This window comes from Myotis brandtii, unplaced genomic scaffold (genome assembly GCF_000412655.1).
Source record: "Myotis brandtii unplaced genomic scaffold, ASM41265v1 scaffold383, whole genome shotgun sequence".
NCBI classification, from domain to species: domain Eukaryota; kingdom Metazoa; phylum Chordata; class Mammalia; order Chiroptera; family Vespertilionidae; genus Myotis; species Myotis brandtii.
In genome coordinates this window covers 376394-395372 of record NW_005364711.1, presented here as the reverse complement: position 1 = coordinate 395372, position 18979 = coordinate 376394, and the positions used below count along the sequence as shown (strand labels likewise).

General features: G+C 53.5%; 1 protein-coding gene across 1 annotated transcript in view; it reads left to right on the top strand.

The window, feature by feature from the left end:
• MSI2 (musashi RNA-binding protein 2) overlaps positions 1 to 18979 on the top strand; it is a 355159-nt gene that overhangs the window by 279115 nt on the left and 57065 nt on the right. The window contains 1 exon segment of the mRNA XM_014544830.1: positions 13035 to 13117. Within this exon segment, the coding sequence (XP_014400316.1) occupies positions 13035 to 13117 (83 nt within the window).

Genomic DNA, 18979 nt, shown 5'->3' with positions numbered 1-18979 from the left:
ATTTCATGCCTGGGTACCTCTGTAATTCCTAGAACGGGGTGGGCAGAGCTTTGAATAAACCCCTCTGGCCTAGGGATCGTGTGACCTGGTTTCCATTGGGGATGACAGCAAGGTGAGTCCAGATTCACTTCCCAATTGCTTGGCTTTGGCACCTGGGGACAGACCCCGCTAGAGCCCATCCCGCTGCCGCCAACATTTATTGATATTGAAATTATTTGCAAGTCTCAGCTGGCAGCCCACTTATTCCAAGCATATCAGGTACAAAATCCTTATACGAGAACCACAGGTTTGTGCAGGGGTGATAACGGGAGCGTGCATTATCTCATTTAATCCTCGCGGTGGCCCTGGGAGGTCAGCACTATTTATTCCTGGTCTCAGGTGCAGGCACAGGATCAGGGAGGTTCATGGCCGGCCCCACATCACACAGCCAGGGTTTCAGCCCCATCCTCCGGCTCAAAGCTCCCCGGGTCCACGGAGTCCCACTGCTCTGCCTTAGAAGAACGTGCTTCTCTTTCTCTTCCACCCACACCCTCCCACATCTGCCCTTCCCAACAGGCTGCACCGAGTGACATCAGATCTTAGCATAATTTCCTGTGGGCAAAACAGACCTGAGTCCCTGCCTCTTGAGTTTCTCCTAGACATGCGGGTGGAGCCTGCAGAGGGGCGGAGGGGGAGATGCACGGAGCGCGTCTGCCCTTGCTGGAAAGTCTCAGGGTTGCCCACTGACCACCACCCCCGCCCGCCGAAGAGCTGAATGTTCCTAATGATCTATGAACGTATTAATCCTACTTTTCTGTTAATTAACAATACGATAAAACCGGCATTTCATATGTCGTCGCTTAACACATGTTTTAGCAATTATGTACTTAGTGGTTTGGATTCAGAATGCTAATAAAATAAAATTTTAATGAAGATACGATGCTCTGAAAAATGTATTGAGAAGAGTTCAGGTGTCGCTGCCATTAATGTGTAGGGAGCAGAAGTTTGAAGGGTAGACCCCCCGGCCCCCACAAAAAGTGCCTTCTTATCACTCTGTGCACTGACCTGGGAGGGCCCAGGAGACCCTGGAATCGGCTGGCTCTTGACCCCCATGAACATCCCACCCATAGGCCCCGCCTTGGGAGTCAGCAGGTCTCCACACCATCTGGCAGCCACAGAAGGACCTGCTTACTCCCACCCTGTCCTCTGGCACTTCGTAGTCTGACAAAAAGAAGGCTTTAGAACAGTGGTTCTCAACCTTCTGGCCCTTTAAATACAGTTCCTCATGTTGTGACCCAACCATAATTATTTTCGTTGCTACTTCATAACTGTAACGTTGCTACTGTTATGAATCGTAATGTAAATATCTGATATGCAGCATGGTCTTAGGCGACCCCTGTGAAAGGGTCGTTCAGCCGCCAAAGGGGTCGCGACCCACAGGTTGAGAACCGCTGCTTTAGAACCAGAGGTCCAGACCCACGGCCACGCCTCCTTCCAGAGCAGGAATCTCCAAGACCTTTTAATTGTGGGGGCGAAATGAGCCCCCCCCCCAATATATCTTGTCTGATTTTCAATTTCTATACATGTACACTGTGTGAGTAGATCATGTTTATTATAAGACCTGTATAACTAGGAATACAGTTGGGTGGGATACATTTAAAATAAGCCATGTTTAGGCTTTTATTTGTTAATATTTTTAGTGAGAGTAATGTGATCGATCGTGCTTCTTTTAAAAAAAGAATCTTGACTTGACCCTTTGTGGTCCAGCTCTGAAGTCAGGATTCTACGACTCACTTGTTTTGATCCTTGGTTTCGGTGCCCGTCTTACTGAAAACTACGCCCCCAGGACACACAGGGCTCAGGGAAAGAGGCATCCACTCTGCTGGCTGAATCAGGGTCCTCATTTCTCAGCCCCATCCTCCAATTATGCAAAGGATTTTGTTGAAATTCAGCTTATTAAATCTCCATGTTCCCTGATGTCAATCAGCTCTTCGTGCACACTAATCAAGTGCTGCATTTTTATATTTTTAACAAATGGGTTCAAAATCCATTGAAATGTTCATTTTTTTTTTAATTGAGTTTCATAGTTCTGTTTCCAAGTTTTAAATGTATGCAGATACAAGAGCTTTCGTAGGAAATCCAGTTACATCGGTTTTAACAACAAAATCACAGAACAATAGAAATGTTTTGGGAACGTGTGTTTCCCGAGTGCTTTCTCTTATAGCAGACGTTCCTGTGGAAACGAGGTTCTTTCTCCTTCTCGTGGCCGCCCCATCGGATCAGAACACGTTTTGGGGGCGTGTTGTGGCCGGAGGAGGCTTGCTTGGAACATGGTCAACTTGCCATTTTCTGACCCGGGCATGTGCTCACGTCATTAGTATTACCTGCAGGCTAGGTTGTCTTTGCAGCGCCCGTTCTGCGAGGGTTCCTTTAATTAAAGCCAAGTCACGTCACCTGTGCCTTGATTGACTGGCCCCACGTCAGCAGCACTGCGTACCAGCCCTGCCTGCAGCGGGTGAGTAAAGGAGGTGCCCGTGTCTGCACCCCCTGCAGCATTTCCTTCCCTTCGGGGGTCTGTAAGCCACCCTCTCAGACAAGTGTCTGTCTGACGTACGGTCATGTGAGGCCACCAGGACCATTCAGTCCACATATTAACTGTGAGTGAAGCTGAAATTATTGTGGGTGAAAAACAAAAATTAGACGTTATACTTTTTTTCCCTTTCCCAGTGTTGCTTAACCCTAACTGTACGTCTGACTCACGGGAGACTTTCAAACAGACAGGTGCCGGGGTGCTGCCTCAGACCCCACTCAGTTCTGAGGGTGGAGTGTAGGATGGGCATTTTAAAAATGTGTCCTCATGGGTTCTGACCTGTGCTTCTTACATTTTAATTTGACAAAAATCACCTGGGGAAGGTGTCAGACTCAGGCTCAGGAGGGCCCAGGTTGGGCCCGAGACTCTGCATTTCCAGTAAGTTCGCCGGCAGTGCCGTCGCTACTGCTTGGTGAAACGCCCTGAGTGGCCAGTCTGTGGGCTGTGTTGCCCCCGGCCCCCGCTTCTGCATCCTCTTCCTCCCTCCCCTCCCCGGACATTATCTGGGAGCCGAGGAGCTAGCTCTCGGCAGAGCTGCCGCCCCCGCCAGGCTGCCTGGGCTGCTGGTTTCAGCTTCTCGGAGAGATCTGGCCTCCAGATGTTAAGCACAGCTCCTTTAACAGCCCAGAAAATAAAATAAAATAAAATAAAATAAAACAGGCCACCCTCCCATGTGAATAAGCGTGTGTCTCCTGCAGGGGCACCTTGATGCCCCCCCCCACCCCGACTCCGGGTGGGCCTGACACGGGCGGGGCAGGCTGGAGGCACTGGAGTCACGATGCCCGCCTGCCCCGATGCCGTGGAACAGACCCCCCTGCAGGGAGCGTGGAGGGGGGGCCGGCACAGCGGGCGTCCAGCCAGGGCCCTGTCAGTGGGGACTATTCTGAAACCAGACCTCATCATAAAAGTCATATAATTTGTGGCAGTGCTGAAAGCCTGCTTCCAAGTGGTGGTTTTTTGATGGAGTTTTGGAACCTTATCTGAGGCCAGCAACCGATGCGAGAACTTGTTAGAGGGAAGGCAGGTGGGCGTCTGGAGACGACTGCTGGTGAGGCTGTGGTTTCTGAGGGGTCCCCTCTCCATATGGGGTGAGCCTCTTCACCTTCCCCCCTCGTTTCCCTGTCCCCTTCATGTTCCCTCTTCAGGGGGTACCAGGGAACCCCCTTAAGAACAGGGGCCTGTGGCTTGTTCCTCAGCAGCCCGACTGCAGGTTCCCAGCCCCGAGCAGACGCCGGAGCCGCCGCTGTGCGTCAGTGGTTAGGTGAGGCCAGGGTGGCCACACCTGCCCAGCCCGCACAGGGCCTGGGGCTCAAGGACCAGTACATGATCTTGGTTTTCACCCAAGAGGAAGCACGGTATGGTCTTTAAGGGACAACACTGCCTGGGAATTTACCTGAATCTTGTTCTCCGTGATAGTTGGTAAAGCACCGTGGCATCACTTTGACATCAAATCCATTTTCATAAGTAAGGCTCCGGGCAGAGGGCAGAGTAAGCGTGTGTGGACCTGGAGGTTGGGGGAGGGAAGAAGCCATAAAGAGTCTCATTTGATGGGTGGCAGAGGGTAGCTAACCCCCCATGAGTGTTTTCAAGCGATCCTCCTGTCCGGTGAGGTCGACTTGACTTCTGCCCCACAAAGGAGGATGCTGAGGGTCAGAGTGGTTCCGGAACTTGCTCAGTCACATAGCCAGTGGTTGCTGGCTCACATCCAAGCCCGCTTTCCAAAGCTCACCTCAGCAGGGCACTGAGGTCAAGGGAGACTTGCTCTTCCCTTCAGGATGCTCACTTTGCAGGTGGGGCTGGAGGGTGAGTGTCAGGAAAGGTGACAGATTTGAAACCCACTCTCTGGGGGAGAGCCTGGGGTTACCAACCCCAGTGCCCACCTCTGCAGAGTCCAGCTCCCAGCTGGTGCCCTGTCTCCCCTGAGCTCAGAAAGCCCCGGGACCTAGTAGTAGCTTTAAAGGACACGCTCCTGCCCAGGCTCTGAGGTTTGCAGGGCCGCGGCGGAGGCAGCGTCCTCGTGCCCTTGCTCCAGCTGCGTGCACGACCTCAGCCTCTGCCACCCCGCTGGGCGAGCGCCACGGCCCTGGCACCTTCTGCCGGGGTCCTGATCCGAGCCAGTTGTCTAGCGATTTAATTTGGTGAATTTACCACCGCGTCCCAGAGTTTATATTGGCACTTAACAGCAGTAATATGTGTCTCTCTCGCCAAGAACTGACTATTTTCCCGACCAAGATGGAACACCGTGCACAAAAAAATAGGTTTGTGAACTAATCTGCTGCCCTGACAAGTGTCATTCACAGAATCGCTGCTTCGGAGCGTCCTCAGAATGAAATGAGGTTGGGGTTGTCTGGCCCGGATCACAGGTGTTTTTTCCCCCTCAGTTAACAAGGCTCTGGGATGAGACAGCCTTTTCCCTGCAGCCACCGGCGCCTTCAAATCGCACCATCAGTATTCATGGCAGATTTCTCTCTTAGAAAAATAGTTGGGGATGGTTGGAGGTCTTTCTCTCTCCCCCTCCACAGCGCGCCCCTCGGTGAATCTCTTTCCCTCGCTTCCTCTCTCTCTCTTTTCCTTTCTCTCCTCCCTCCCTTCCTTCCTGGGTGGCTTTTTCAGAACCCCCACCCTGTCGTAGAGCTCTCTATATACTCATCTAATTTCACAGACCAGGAGGTGCCTCCCATCAATGTAAAAAAAAAGTCTCCCACCTCCTGAATAACTGTTTGGAATTCTAAAATAAAACTGAATTGCTTTTGCATAAGGATTTGTTACAGGTAAACCACTAATACCTCTGGGAGCAGAAGCAAAATCAGTCATTTATACTTTAGTGAGAACTGGTTTCTGATCCCTCCCTGAGCCTGCGATAGAGAACATCCTCTTTGCTCCCCTCCCCCATGTCCCCCTGCTGTGGGTGAGGGTGGCCTGTGGGGCTGAGAGATCCAGCTTTCCAAGAAGGGATATCAGAGGCTTCTTAGAACAGCCTTAGTTTCCCCTTCATGTGGAATGTTCTGGATTTTTTTTTTTTTTACCGGATCACTTCTACTCTGCTTGTCCTGAATTGGGAAGCAGAGAGCAGTGTCGGGCTTGGGTGGGCATCAGACTCACCAGAGAGCTGGTGAAAGTGCAGAAGGCTGGGTCACGTCCTGGAGCCCACACTAGAGGCAGGTAGAGCCCAGGCATCTGCATTTTAAGCCGAGGGAGGGGCCACACTGAGAGACACTGGCTTAGGACCACACTGCACTTTCACCCCAGCCGGGTTTGTGGTCTAACCTCCAGAAATGGCCCTGAGGCTGCGGTGGCCACATGAAAAAATCACTGGTAACTAAAGCCTGCATGACACGTTCGCTGATTCACGGTGGGCATCTGACTTTTGGAAGGTTGGTGCTCACACTTCAAGGTCGGTGGTGGCAGCTAGAGCATCCGTGGGCTAAAAAGGAAAGAAAGGCACCTTTCCAGTGAGAAATTGGCTCCCCTCTGGCAAATGCCGCCAACGTAGCTTCATATTAATTTAGGGAATTCGGTCTTGAGCGGTAGATTGGAAATCTGATAGTGTCATTTCTGTTATCTGATTCCCCATGCACCTGAGATTGCTCCCTTCCCCGGCCCCCACTCTCCCCGGCCCCCGAGGGTGGATGGAGAGGCGCAGGTGCAGGCTGGCTCTCCCAGTCACTCTCCCCTCCTGACTGAGTGGTGTGCGGGGATAAAGGAGAGCCACGTCGATTCGCACCGATCTCTGCCTCGCCTGCGCCAGCCACTTGTAATTCCCACAGCCCCAGCCAGCTCTGCAAGGCAGAAAGAAATATGACCAGGCAAGTTGAGAAAATAAATTAAACTAAGTGTCAACTTTTCTTGTTTCTCTCCTCATTATTAAGAGATGGAACGGGGCTCGTTTATCAAGCAGGGGGAGAAATTAATTGACACGGCTTTAATATCATGATGTCTGGCATGTCTGGTCACATTCCTTCATTTTTTGGAAAGGCATTTTATTATAGTTTACAGCAGCCAGCTGCCAAACTGCTGGTGTAAACGAGGAAGCAGGTGCATGAATGATGCCACGGTGGAGGGGCTGCAGTGCCACCCTGCAGGGGACATGGAGGGAGGAAAGGCCAGGCCAGAAAGGGGCCCGGAAAAAGGCCGCTGGTTGGCTCAGAGTCAGGGAGGAAGGAAGGAACGGGGAGGAGAGAGGGGGTAACCTCTGCAGACCCCTGGACTCCATCCCGGGCTTGTTCGCTGGCCCCAGCGAGAGCGGCGGCTAGCGGCTGCCTCGGAGGGCCTCCTGGCCCACGTGTCTGTCTCTGACCAGCCCCTGAGCTGAGTCCTGCGTGCGCCACGGGTCAGCCTTCCCGCCCCGGTCTCTGTTCTTCATAAGCCGAGGGCGTAGTGCTTCTCTGTTCACCCCTCCAGCGCAGCCGACTCATTACAGAGCCCGTTCGCTGCGAGAAGCCGCTAGCATTACGCCTGCTGCCAGCCCCATTGAGAGACCCCCCCCCCCCCCCCCCCCCCCCCAGTGCCCGTCCCAGGCTAGGCTGGCTGAGGAGGTGCCCTCCGTGGTTTTCTTTATAAAAGCCGTTTCTGCTGTGTGCCTGCGAAACCTGTTTCCCCTCGCTGCCTTTCTATCCAGGGACTCGGGGCCATCGGGCGCAGGGAAGCAGCACTCAACTGGCATAGACGAGCACGTCTCCTCCGCACTGTCTCCTTCTCCCGGGTCAGTGGGGTGGGGGGCTGTCCCCCACTGTGTAGAGGTTCTTGTAGGGACGTGACGGGGCAGGGTCTAGACTCTAGAGCCAGGTGCGAGACGCGTGTAGAGTCCGGAAGATACTGTCATGTGAACACGGTGGACAGTGGTGGAAAGAGCATAGGCTCCCCCCCCACCCCGGGGCCTCAGTTCTTCGATCTGTGAAGTGGGCCAGTCATTCCTGCTGCGCAGGGGAGACGAAGACTGAGTTAAAGAACAGCTGTTCGGTACATGCAGATATGCTCTCTCTTCAGAATGGTTGTTAGATGCGACCTGATAATAACCAACTGCCCTGGGGATGCTGGACGTTAGAAATAATAATGGGAGGCACCGTGCGTGGCTTGGGAAACGGGATTCTCACGTACCAAAGTCCAGGTTGCCGTTCGGGCCTGGAGGCAGACGTAGCGGGGACTGTGGCCCCGTCGCTCGCCCAGGGTCTAGCGTCTGAAGGTGCTCGGGAGCTCTGACTGGCAGCTCACACCGGACTTCACTGAGTGCAGGGAGCGTGCGCTGAGTCTCCCAGAGCGGCCGGCCGCAGTCGGAAACACGCTCTTTGGAGAGCCAGCTTGTTTTGTTCTCGGAACCAATCAATCTTCTGAGTTCTATTTTTAGGGCAAATCCAGGGCATGTGAAGCCACCCGTCCCACTGTGCTCCCCTCTGTCCTTCTGGTCGGAGGGGCCTGCAGGGTGGGGTCTGAGACCTTCCCCACCCAGGGTTCCAGGAAGACCCTGCAGGCAGCGGAAGCCAACGTGCCAAACCCGCCGTAGCCCAGAGAGGTGGCTCCGTAACGCTCTGAGCTGGGGATGGCGGCAGCCCGAGGTGAAATGCCGACTCAGACGCACACTGAGGGTCGACTGTGACGAAGCCCACAGACCCCCATGCCCCAGGGCCGCGCTGAGCCATGGGGCCACCGAATCCGTCTGACGGAGCCAAGAAAGCCTCTGACGTCCTGCTCGGGCTTCGCGGCCCCGTGTCACAGTGGGCAGGTCACTTAACTGTGCTGAGCAGTTAAGCAAAATGATGAGGGCAGAGGCTGCCCCGCCTCTCACGGGGTTACCTTGGGGACCAGGTAGGATGATTGATGCAGGGGAAACACAGTGAAACCAGAAAGCACTCCCCGCCCCAAACCGACGTCTCTCATGTTACCCTGGAAGCGGCCCACAGGTGCTGCCCCGCCCTTCAGCACCGAGTTATTCAAGGGAGAAGGAGGCTGCGTGAGGTATAAATATGCTGGCACCCACATTCCTTAAATTCCTAGTGGGCACAGTCAGAATCCGCTCAACAAGCCGGGTGTGTGTTATTCCCCTCACTTTCCCCCCATTAACCAAGTGTGTTAACTCAGGCTTTGCATTGATTTTCACTGAGGATGCATTAGGCGCTGCTCAATGCTTATTAGTGTTCATTGACCTATATGATAAGAGAAGAACATTATTTTGAGGCGAGGAGGAAGCCGTTCCCATCTCTCCCTCCCTGACCTAAAAAAGAATTTTTTGTAAATTAACTGCCGGATGTTCCTCAGCGACTGCCTTTGGAGCAGGTCATTTTAATTTTGAGATACCTTGTTTTCAGATATCTATTCTCTTCTGTGTGCCTGTGTGGGTGTGTTTATAGCTTTGTATTATTCAGATGAATATTCAGTGTTGTTCATTTGAATAAAAGAGAGAGGATTGGACTGTTAAATGCTTATCTCTTAAATAGAGCGTACTGTTAGCTTCATTCAGGAGAATGATGTAGAATTTCGTTTTTAAATGCTCCCTATCAGCTGGTACCCTGAGCAGTTGGGGTACCAGTTGACAGGAGTGGGGGTGTTCACGGGGACCCCAGAGGGCCCGGGTGGAGTGTGAGCTCGTGGAGATGCACCGAAGATCCACGTCCTTCCTTGGCCAGGACCGGAGCAGGACCGCCTGTCCCCTGCTCCCTCTGCCCGGCTCCTCCTGCTCCTTTCAGAGCCCCACAGAGGTGACGGGAGTCTCCAGGGGCACATGGCTTATTGTTTGCCACTTTTGAGTGAGAATAATTATGCATTTCTCTTACCCAGCTGCTACGCCGCAGTCTCTCGGGCTTTCCTAAGCCCCGTTTCTGAGTCTCTGTGGGGCTCTCTTTTGGGGAAATGGGAGGGAAATAATGAGTCCTCCCTGCCCCTTGTCAGGAAGGCTCCCCCAGCACATTGTCCAGGCGACCACGATGCCTTGAGAACATGATGCTGAGGGAGACAGACCAGCGGCAGGAGGACACATACTGTCTGATCCCACTTACCTGAGGTGCCCATAGTCAAATCCATAGAAACAGGCAGCAGAGCAGAGGTGACGGGGGACCAAGGGAGGAGGAATGGGGAGTTATTGCTTAATGGGGACGGTTTCGGTGTGGGTTGGTGGGAAAGTTTTGGAAATGGGTGTTGGTGATGGCTGCACAATAGCATACTAAACTGTACACTTAAAATGGAAAAAATAGTTAATTTTGTTATATATATTTCACCCAATAGAAAATTCTCAAAAAAATAAGACATTGATGTCAAAAAGGGATTTTTCCCACCTACCACCCTACCCCTCCCAGATTCCTGGCCTCGTTGTTTTTGTTTTGCCCCTCGCGCCTCGGTTTAATTTATTTGGTTTAATTTATTGTTCATCACTGGGTTACTGTTCCATTGTAAGTGATAAGGCACCCATGAGATAGAAATGATCGTACGTTAACGAGTAACATTTATTGATAACTGTTTCTTTGGTTTCTCCAAATGGAATAAATAAATATCTTAGACATAATCAAGTTTGCTTTCTCTGTTTGGGCCAAACAGACAGGGATGTTAAAATGATAGAGATCTTTAAAGTGAGCCCCGACTTCGCTGAGCTGGTGTGCACCGAGGCGCTCTCCTTTGATCAGGAAAATCAGTTTTGTGATCCTCGAATTTTGAGCCTGTGGCTTAGGGAAGGGACCCGAGGGAGACTATCGGAGTCAGAATTTGAAACGATGCCCCGAGTCCTGCCCCCGCCTTCCCGGTGCACAGTCTGCATTCTAACCCGTCTCCTAGCTCCGCACGCCTCTTCCTGTGCCCGGCGCTGGCACAGAGTGGGAGCTGGGACAGTGGGAGTCCTGAATGGGGTTGGGCCTGGAGCCGGGGCAGCGATTTATTTGCACAGCGGGCCAGGAAGGCGTGGGTCGCAGCAAAAAGCCACTTCCGTGGCAGTGAACTCAGCTCCTGACCCCTGTGGCGACTTGCCTTACCCAGGGTCAAGGTCATGTGCTCGGCAGCAAATGGCTTTCAACCAGGCTGACCTCCAGCTCGTGGAAGGGCGCCTTGGGCTGCACGGACTTCATGCTCCTTCCTGGTGGCACGATGCGTTTGGCCCATCCATCCGCATCCTCCTGCCTTCTACCCAGATGGAGTAACTGGGCTGGAGTGAGGAGCTCGGGGGTGACCCGCCTGCACGGGGGTGACAGCAGCCTGTCACCTTGCTGCTTTGGGTTCCAGTGGCCGCCACCACCAACCAACACCAACTCGGAGGCTTAAAACAACAAAAATGTATCCTCTCACAGTTCTGGAGACCAGGAGTGTGAAGTCAAGGTGTTAGCCAGGCCACACTGCTAACCTTTCCTCCGAAGGTTCTAGAGCAGTGGTTCTCAACCTCCGGCCCTTTAAATACAGTTCCTCATGTTGTGACCCAACCATAAAATCATTTTCGTTGCTACTTCATAACTGTAATGTTGCTACTGTTATGAATCGTAATGTAAATGTCTGATATGCAGGATGGTCTTAGGCGACCCCTGTGAAAGGGTCGTTTGACCGCCAAAGGGGTCGCAACCCACAGGTTGAGAACCACTGGTCTAGCAGAAACTCCTTCCTCGCCTCTCCCAGCTCCTGGTGGCTCGGGCATTCCTTGGCTTGTGGCTGCACCACTCCAATCTCTGCTCCACTCTGCGTCTCCAGTCTGCTCCCTTCTCTTATAAGAACACCTGCCCATTGGATTTAGGACCCACCCTAAGGCCCTTGATTAAATTTTCAAAAATGCTTTTTCCAAATAAGATCATGTTTGTAGGTTCCAGGAGTTAGGACATGGGTATATTGGGGGGAGGGGGACGGGGGAGACTGTTCAACCCATTGCACTCATCCTAATTGACAAGAACTGACCTGCCCTGGCTTGCGTAGGGATTCACAGGTTGCCTGGGTTGGGGTCCAGGCTTGAGGAAAATGAGACTCGGAGTGACCCACCCACAGGCCAGAAGTGAGGGTCGTGAGGGAGGAGGAGGTCTGTATAGAGAAGGTGCTCTCCGTGAGTGGGAACCTCCGACTTGTGCATTTCAGGGGGAAACTGTCTTGTTGATCTCGGCCTCCTCCACGCGCAGGTTCGTGTTCGGCCAGGTTCACATCTCCAGAGAGGAGTGCGTCTTCCTGTGTTCGAGCTGCTTTTACAAAGTTCGTCAGACAGGGAGGCTTGTGCGCCACAGAAGTGTGTTTCTCACGGTTCTGGAGGCTGGAAGGCCACGGTCGGGGTGCCAGCTCGGTCGAGTTTTGGTGAAGGCTTGCTTCCTGGTCACAAACAGCCATCTCCTTGGCGTCTCCTCCGCATCTTTTCTCCATTCACTCATCCATTCCCCAGGGCCCTCCCATGGTGCCCTGAATGTCTCCTAAAGGCCCTCAGTACCTTACACTGGGGGTTGCGATGTCAGCCTATGAACTTGCAGGAAGGGGACCTACACATTCAGCCCGTAGCAGAGAGCCCTGCAAATCCTGACTTGGGTTGTGACTCAAGGTGTGGGACCCAGTGCCCAGTCTCACCACCATAACCTGCCGGTGCAGGACCCCAGGCTCAGAGGTGACACGTGGGTTGGAAGCCAAAGCCGAGTCAGAACTGGAACCCAGGCCCCCGCCTCCCCATCAGGGTCTGTGTGCTCTGCCTGTTGGTCCTGACATTGCAGCTGCATTTCATCGAGGTGGGGTGCCATCCTGCAAGCAGGTCCATGTGCTAGAGCAGTGCCTGCCAGCGGGGTCACAGATGGGGCTGCGTGCTGGAGACCCTGTCGGGGGCAGGAAGAGAAGAAAGCGAGGGGCAGGAGGGTAGCAAGAGGAGCTCGGGATGCTGAGCGGTGGTCGCCTGCCAAAATTCCCCAGTTCGGCTCGTCTAGCAAAGGCGGTCTCCAGCCGAGTGCGTTCAGCGGATAGCCGACAGGCTGACAGCAGGCATCAAACAGTCTTAAACTGCCCCAAACCTGTAGCGCGTTTGAAGCAGCAGTAGAAAAAGGATGCCTGCGCAGAACAGAGGCCTGAAACTTTTAATAGTTTCTTCCAGGCCCCAGGATGTCCTGATGAGGTATTAGAGGAAGTAATTCAGGAAGAAAAGGACAAATAACGGTCTCCGTCTGGAGGCCGACCGGCGGGCTGGCCATTCCAGCAGAAAGGGCAAGCGTGGCCCCGCGGTGAGCCCGCTGCTGTGGGCTGCCCACCAGCCGGCCACCTTGCAAATGACAGACAAGAAAATGTCTTGTCTGCTTGGGGGCAAATGGAAGCCACACAGCACCCGCCGCCTGTGGGTGAAATCGTTAACTGTTCCTCACTGTCGCCAGGGTACCAATTAGAAATCATTTCCTCCACCTCTGGGGGTCCCTCCCAGGGATCTGCACCCCCGGCTCCCAGCTCAGGAGCCTGCGGCCGCTGTAGGACAACAAAGAGAAATGCGTGGGCGGCCAGAACTGCACTCACCCTCCCTCTTTTTTTGTTTCTGTTTTTCCTTTTCCTTTAGGGTTTGGCTTTGTCACTTTTGAGAATGAAGACGTTGTGGAGAAAGTCTGTGAGATTCATTTCCATGAAATCAATAATAAAATGGTAAGTTTGCAGGGGTCGCGCTAAAAGGCGATGCCTCCCTCCCCCCATCTACACACCGCGTCACGCAGACTGCCTCAGCCGGGTCACCGTGCTGCAGGGTGGGCAGGGTGGGCATGTGGGCAAGGGGGCCAGACTCCAGGGGTTCAGCCCTGTGAACAGCAGGAGTACAGGGCCATATACCTTTGCAGGCCACACAACAGGCTGTCACAGCTGCTGTGCTGTTGTAGTGTGAAGGCGTCTATGAACGAGCAGGACACTGACGATGAAATCTCATGTCACTCTCATGTGTCACAAATATTTGTTTTTACCATTTAAAAATGTAAAAACTGCCCTTAACTCAGCTGTACAAAAGCTGGCAGGGGGCAGATGTGGTCGGCAGGTTGTAGTTCACCATATCCCTGGCTTAGGGTATGCGTTTGCTGTTTAGCTTGGCAATTAGAGGGGTTGGGGGAGGGGCAGTGCAGGATATCCCAGGTATGTTGGTTACCACCGTTATGTCTCTCTTTGGGCCCTGCTGGATAATTAACATTTTCTCCCTCCGATCAGCTAGTTTCGTCGTCATGATCAGCGGCTTCTGTCCCTCCCTTTCGCTCTCTGAAGCTCCTTTTCCTTGGGGGCCCCCGTCAAGAAGGAGAGGAAGGTTGAATCATTGGAAGTTTGGGGAGCCAGGTAGGCCTCCCAGATAAATGGCCACCAGAGGGCGCCACGCCATGTGCAGAATGTGCACACTGGCTGCTTTCCTTCTCAAACTCCTGTCTTCTGATTGAGTATGTGGATGAGAAGGCCCTTGGTTGTTGGTTGCAGAGCAATGGGAGCTCAGCAGGTCCTTCAGAGCCAAACATTCTGGTTGGCCAGCCCAAGAGAAGGAGGGCAAATTTATGTCTCAATCGCAGCTGTAACTTCAGTATATTTTTCTTTCCTTTAGTCAGAACATTCGTTACTTTGGAAACATACATTCAGATATTCATTGTCTACGGTCTGATATGTGTTCCCTGACTTTAAACTCAATAATGGAGCTTTTAGTGTGGATAAGATCAAAGCAATCTGCTTAGCATGTGGTGCTACAGGCCTGATTCAATATTTGACTTGCTAATTTTTTCCCAGGGCACTAAAATAATATTGTTGGTATTGTTCCTAGCCATCATAGGCATCTGAAATGAAAATACCGTTTCTCTGCATGCTATAGATTAGAGGTGTCAGCTCAGGCGTTAAGACGGTACAGGGAAGGTAAGTGTGTGGGGATAACAGGTGCCCTAGTGCCTTCCAGCCGGTCCCTCTCTCTGTCAGTAGGGTTCCTACTCGCAATTCTTACAAGGAGAGAGACGAGGGCTTAAAAGGGAACCTGCCTGCGAGGCCCAGACACACGTTTGCCCCAGCCAGGTGTGCGGGGACTGGCAGGCTCCGTTCCCACCCGCCAGGACTCACCGCTTCAGCAGGAAGGCCAGGTCAACTGGCCAGGGCCCACGCCGAGCGCTGCCTCCAACGCACATGTGTGGCCTTTCACCCCTGCTGGCCCTGAGACAAACCTGAGGCCCACGTGGGAAAGGGCTTTATTCTTTCCACTGTTTCAGTGGGGAAACGAGGCCCAGGGGATACGCCCCAGGGCTGCGCAGGTACTGAAGGAACATGGATCTTGAGCTTATTGGCTGTCGGATGAACCAGACAGACAGTTGTTTGAGCTTCGGGTGGGAGGGTGAATCCCCAGATGATGCAGGGGGTGATCAGAAGGTCGAGTTTCCGCCCCAGCAAGGTAAAGCCAGAGAGGTTTGTAGCCATTGCCCCCAGTCATTTCACAGATGTCACTTCTTTCCACCAGGTAGAGGCTGACTGTGGCAGGTACAGGTAACTGTTTATAGCGCTAGGGTGTCTGTCCTTTTGAATCTGGGCTGCTACTTGTTCTTTAAGATAATAAGCAGAAGGGGAAGTAGACGAGAGGAAGGGGTGGGGTGGAGTGGTTGGGGTCACAGACAGGCTTTGAAGGTGTCCCTGCAGGCTCCCAGCCCCGCCCTTTCAAGCTCTAAGGAAGTTAAGCTGCTGGAGAGGGCGTTGGTAGGTCGCCTCCCTGAACTCTAGTCTAAGGGCCTGTGATGACCCTTCGTGGGGCTGCCGGGCTCCTCCTCTGAAGGGCACTGGGAGAGGAGCTGAGTCCTGAATCGCTGTGGATTCTGTGACACTGGTTTCTACTTCTGAGGCCTAAGGAAAAGGAAATGAATTTAAACTGTGCCACGGACAGAATTCAAATGAGAGATGGAAAGACTTGGAGACCTCAGAGACTGCCAAGCAGAAACCCTGGCAGTTAGACTGTCCGGGGCGTGTTCTGTCAACTGGGCTGTGCTGGGAAGCCATAGAGCCTGTGTCCTGGGGCCCTGGGACCCTCTGTGAATTCAGCGGGAGCAGCCTGCACCGTCCCAATGTGCCTGGAGCCTGGTCTCTGCCGGTCACAGAAAGGAAGGGCTCGCTGCTGGTTAGGCACAGGCAGGACCAGCATCCAGGCCTGCGGTTAACCCAGAGCTCCGTGCCCTGGCCCTCGGGGTCCCGTATGAATAATTATGGAAGAAATAAGGCTTAGAGGGGGGGCCGCGTGGCCGTGAGGCCCATCAGCATTTCCAGAGCCATTTCCCATCTAATCTGGTTGGCAAGTCTCCTGGGCATTTTAAAAAACGAGGGCCCTTCTCCGTCATCCTGGAGAGCCAGCAGCAGGCATGAGCTGTCAGGAAGCTGGGAGCACAGAGCTCTGCATCCCACCCCACAGAGGCCCTGGCTGAAGGAGGTCACCACCAGGGTGGTGGCAGGGGATGGCCAAGGGACCCCACACAGATCCCGTGAATAGCTGACATTTTTGAGTGCTGAGCGCTTGCTTTCTGCACCTCTTCTCATTGGCTTATCACACCCACTCTGGTGTAGGTGCTAATTACCATCCCCATTTTACTGATGAGCAAGATGAGGCAGAAAAAGAAGTTCAGCAACTTGCCCAGGGCCACAGGGTCAGTCATTGCCAGCACCAGATTTCAAGCCCCCTAGAGCTAAGCCCAGAGCTCACATCTGTACCGAATAGGCTATCCCCCTCCAGGTTGACGGGACGTTAAAGGTCACCTAGCTGGTCTAACCTCCCAAGGCCACTGGCTGCCCAGTCAGCCACATTGCTGCCCATGTGGTTCCATGTTTCCCTAAGAAAAGGCAAAGGAGATGGGCTCACTCGGCCCAATTCCCCTCTGGGGAGAAGGGCTAAGTTGGGGATAAGCAATCCCTGTCAGCCACTATGGGTCTCCAGACAGGTGAGTGAGGGGCCTGGGGGGCAGCTGGCCACTGCCCCAGCTCAGGGCCAACCCCCAAGAGCTGAGGCTCAGCCCCTTCCTCTGTCTTAGCACAGGTCAGAGTGAAGCACAAACATGGCCCCTTCTCAATAAACACGCACATGCGCACACACCCCCACGTGGTGACCCTCCGAGAGGAACACGTCGGGCCACTCTGCAAGCCCAGGCGCGGGAGCAGCTAATAAGGCCTCCCGCTGCGGCCCTGATTGGAGCCGCCTCCGAGCAGCAGGGACACTAGCTTGATTAGTGCCAGCGCAGCTCCCAGCCCTCCTGGCGAGCAGCAGGCCAGCCAGCTCAAGGCAGCCACAGGGAGGGAGGCGGGGTCCACAGAGACCTCTCCGGGCTTCCTCAGAGGCCTGGCTCAGTCCCCACCTCAAATGGAGTCCGAGAGACAACATCAGCCCCACTGGTGAGAACTTGGGGTCAGTTGGAAAGGTGCCCGGGCACCTGGGGTGCCTGTTCCCACACCTGATTCAGCTGAAGGATTGGTATTTACCGGGCACTGTGATGGAGCTTTATATACACGCGTCTCCTTTCCTGCTGAGGTCGGGGTCGTTGTCCCGTCTTTTAGATGGGACTCGACCTCAGAGCGGCGGAGGGACTTCCACAGCCCACGGTTCTCAGTGGCAGAGCTGGGATTTGGACCTGCGTCTTTCTGGCTCCAATCTTGTGCTCCCACTGCACCCTGCTGCCGATGTAGGCAAACCTCAGAACTGAAAAATGGGGATTGGTTTGACTGGGGGAGGCAAGATTTTGCTTTTGCACGGTTTACGATAGGGTGCTTTTAAATGGTCCTGCTCCTTGATCTTTAAGGCAGCGGTTCTCAACCTGTGGGTCTCGACCCCTTTGGCGGTCGAACGACCCTTTCACAGGGGTCGCCTAAGACCATCCTGCATAGCAGATATTTACATTATGATTCATAACAGTAGCAACATTACAGTTATGAAGTAGCACCGAAAATAATTTTATGGTTGGGTCACAACATGAGGAACTGCATTTAAAGGGCCAGAAGGTTGAGAACCACTGCTTTAAGGTGATCTGATTTATGAAAATTGCTAAGCATTTTGCAAGCTGGTTAGAAACACAGTCTCACTCTCCCTCCCCGCCGACCTACTGAATTAAAATCTGTGTTTTGACGTATACTCAGTGATCTGCGCGCACATTGAAGTCTCAGAAGCACGGGATGAGGACCACAGCTAGCTAGAGGTAACATAGGAGTTCGGGTCACAATGGTCATCTAGTGTCAGGAAGAGATCTGGGATGAGGGAACTGAGATCCTGAGAGCCAGGTGGCCTGCCTGTCACGTGAAGGCCAGCACCACCTACAGTCCCCTGTGGTCAGAGACCAGGTCTCCCCTGCAGGAGGACTCACCCTAGCCCTCTGCTGTGGGTCTTGCAGCATCGATTGTAAATGTGTGGGCGCACCACTGGGGTGAAGGGCTGGATCCTCCGAGTGGCGTGCGAATATCCTCGTCTCCTGGTTGGGACCTGCTGAGTCGCTTACATAGAGGCTCCCGGGACTTTGGAACACGCCTGGATCCCAGCTCCCCCGATGGTTATCCTGTGAGCACCTTTTTCCCTCTGTGCAGCAGGAGGACGATAGCCCCGCCCTTTGCAGGTTATAGAAAGCTCTGGAGGTCCTGGCCCTGGGGTCCTGGCTTCTCTGTTTGTAGGGTGTAGAACCCAGTAGCCTTGAAGGAATTGCACCTCCAGAACACACGCCCTGGTAACTGCAGGTTTCGTTCATTTGGCCTAAAGCTAGGGGCCAATAAACTTTTTGTAAAGGGCTAGATCAAACATGTCAAACTCGTGGCCCATGGGCCGCATGCCTCGTTTATTTGGCCCGTGTTAGCCTTTGAGTTTGACATGCTTGGGCTAGATAGTGAATATTTTAGCCTTTGAGGGCCTGTGTCTGTCACAACCACTCAACTGTGCCGTCACAGTGCAGGACAGTACATGGTCTGTGTGGCTACATTAAAGTAAAACCTTATTTACCAAAAAAGCAGCCGCTGGATTGGGCCCACCGGCTGTAGTTTCCGACTCCCGCCAACTAATGGGGCTAAGGCAGGTGCGACTGCTTATCCCCCGGGGCCACCCAGGGTCACTGCTGAGTCAGCTTTTTACTAGTCAGAGGCAGAGTGTGGGGTTTAGGGTTGCAGCCTGCGGGAAGTACTGGTGCCTTCTGTGTTGGGGGCGGGGCAGGGTGGGAGTGGAGGAATGCTCGGAGTAGGGTGCTGTCCATCCGAGAGGCCTGCTCAGCGGAAGGTGCCACCCCCTCACTGCCCAGTGCCCAGTGCAGCTGCTCCCTGCTCCAGTGTGTGACCTTGGGCAAGTCACATAGCTTTTGGGCCCACCTCTGAGACGGTGCTGATGGCCCTGCCTCAGAGAGGGCTGGGCTGAGGACTCGGGAAGGGCTCTTAAAGGACACAGCGCGCTCTATCGAGGTGATGGGTCTTTTACTATTATTGTCGTCACCACTGTCATGATTCTTAGAATAATTTTATTGAACAAATATGTGCTCACAAGCTAAGGCTTTCCTGGCAGGATTA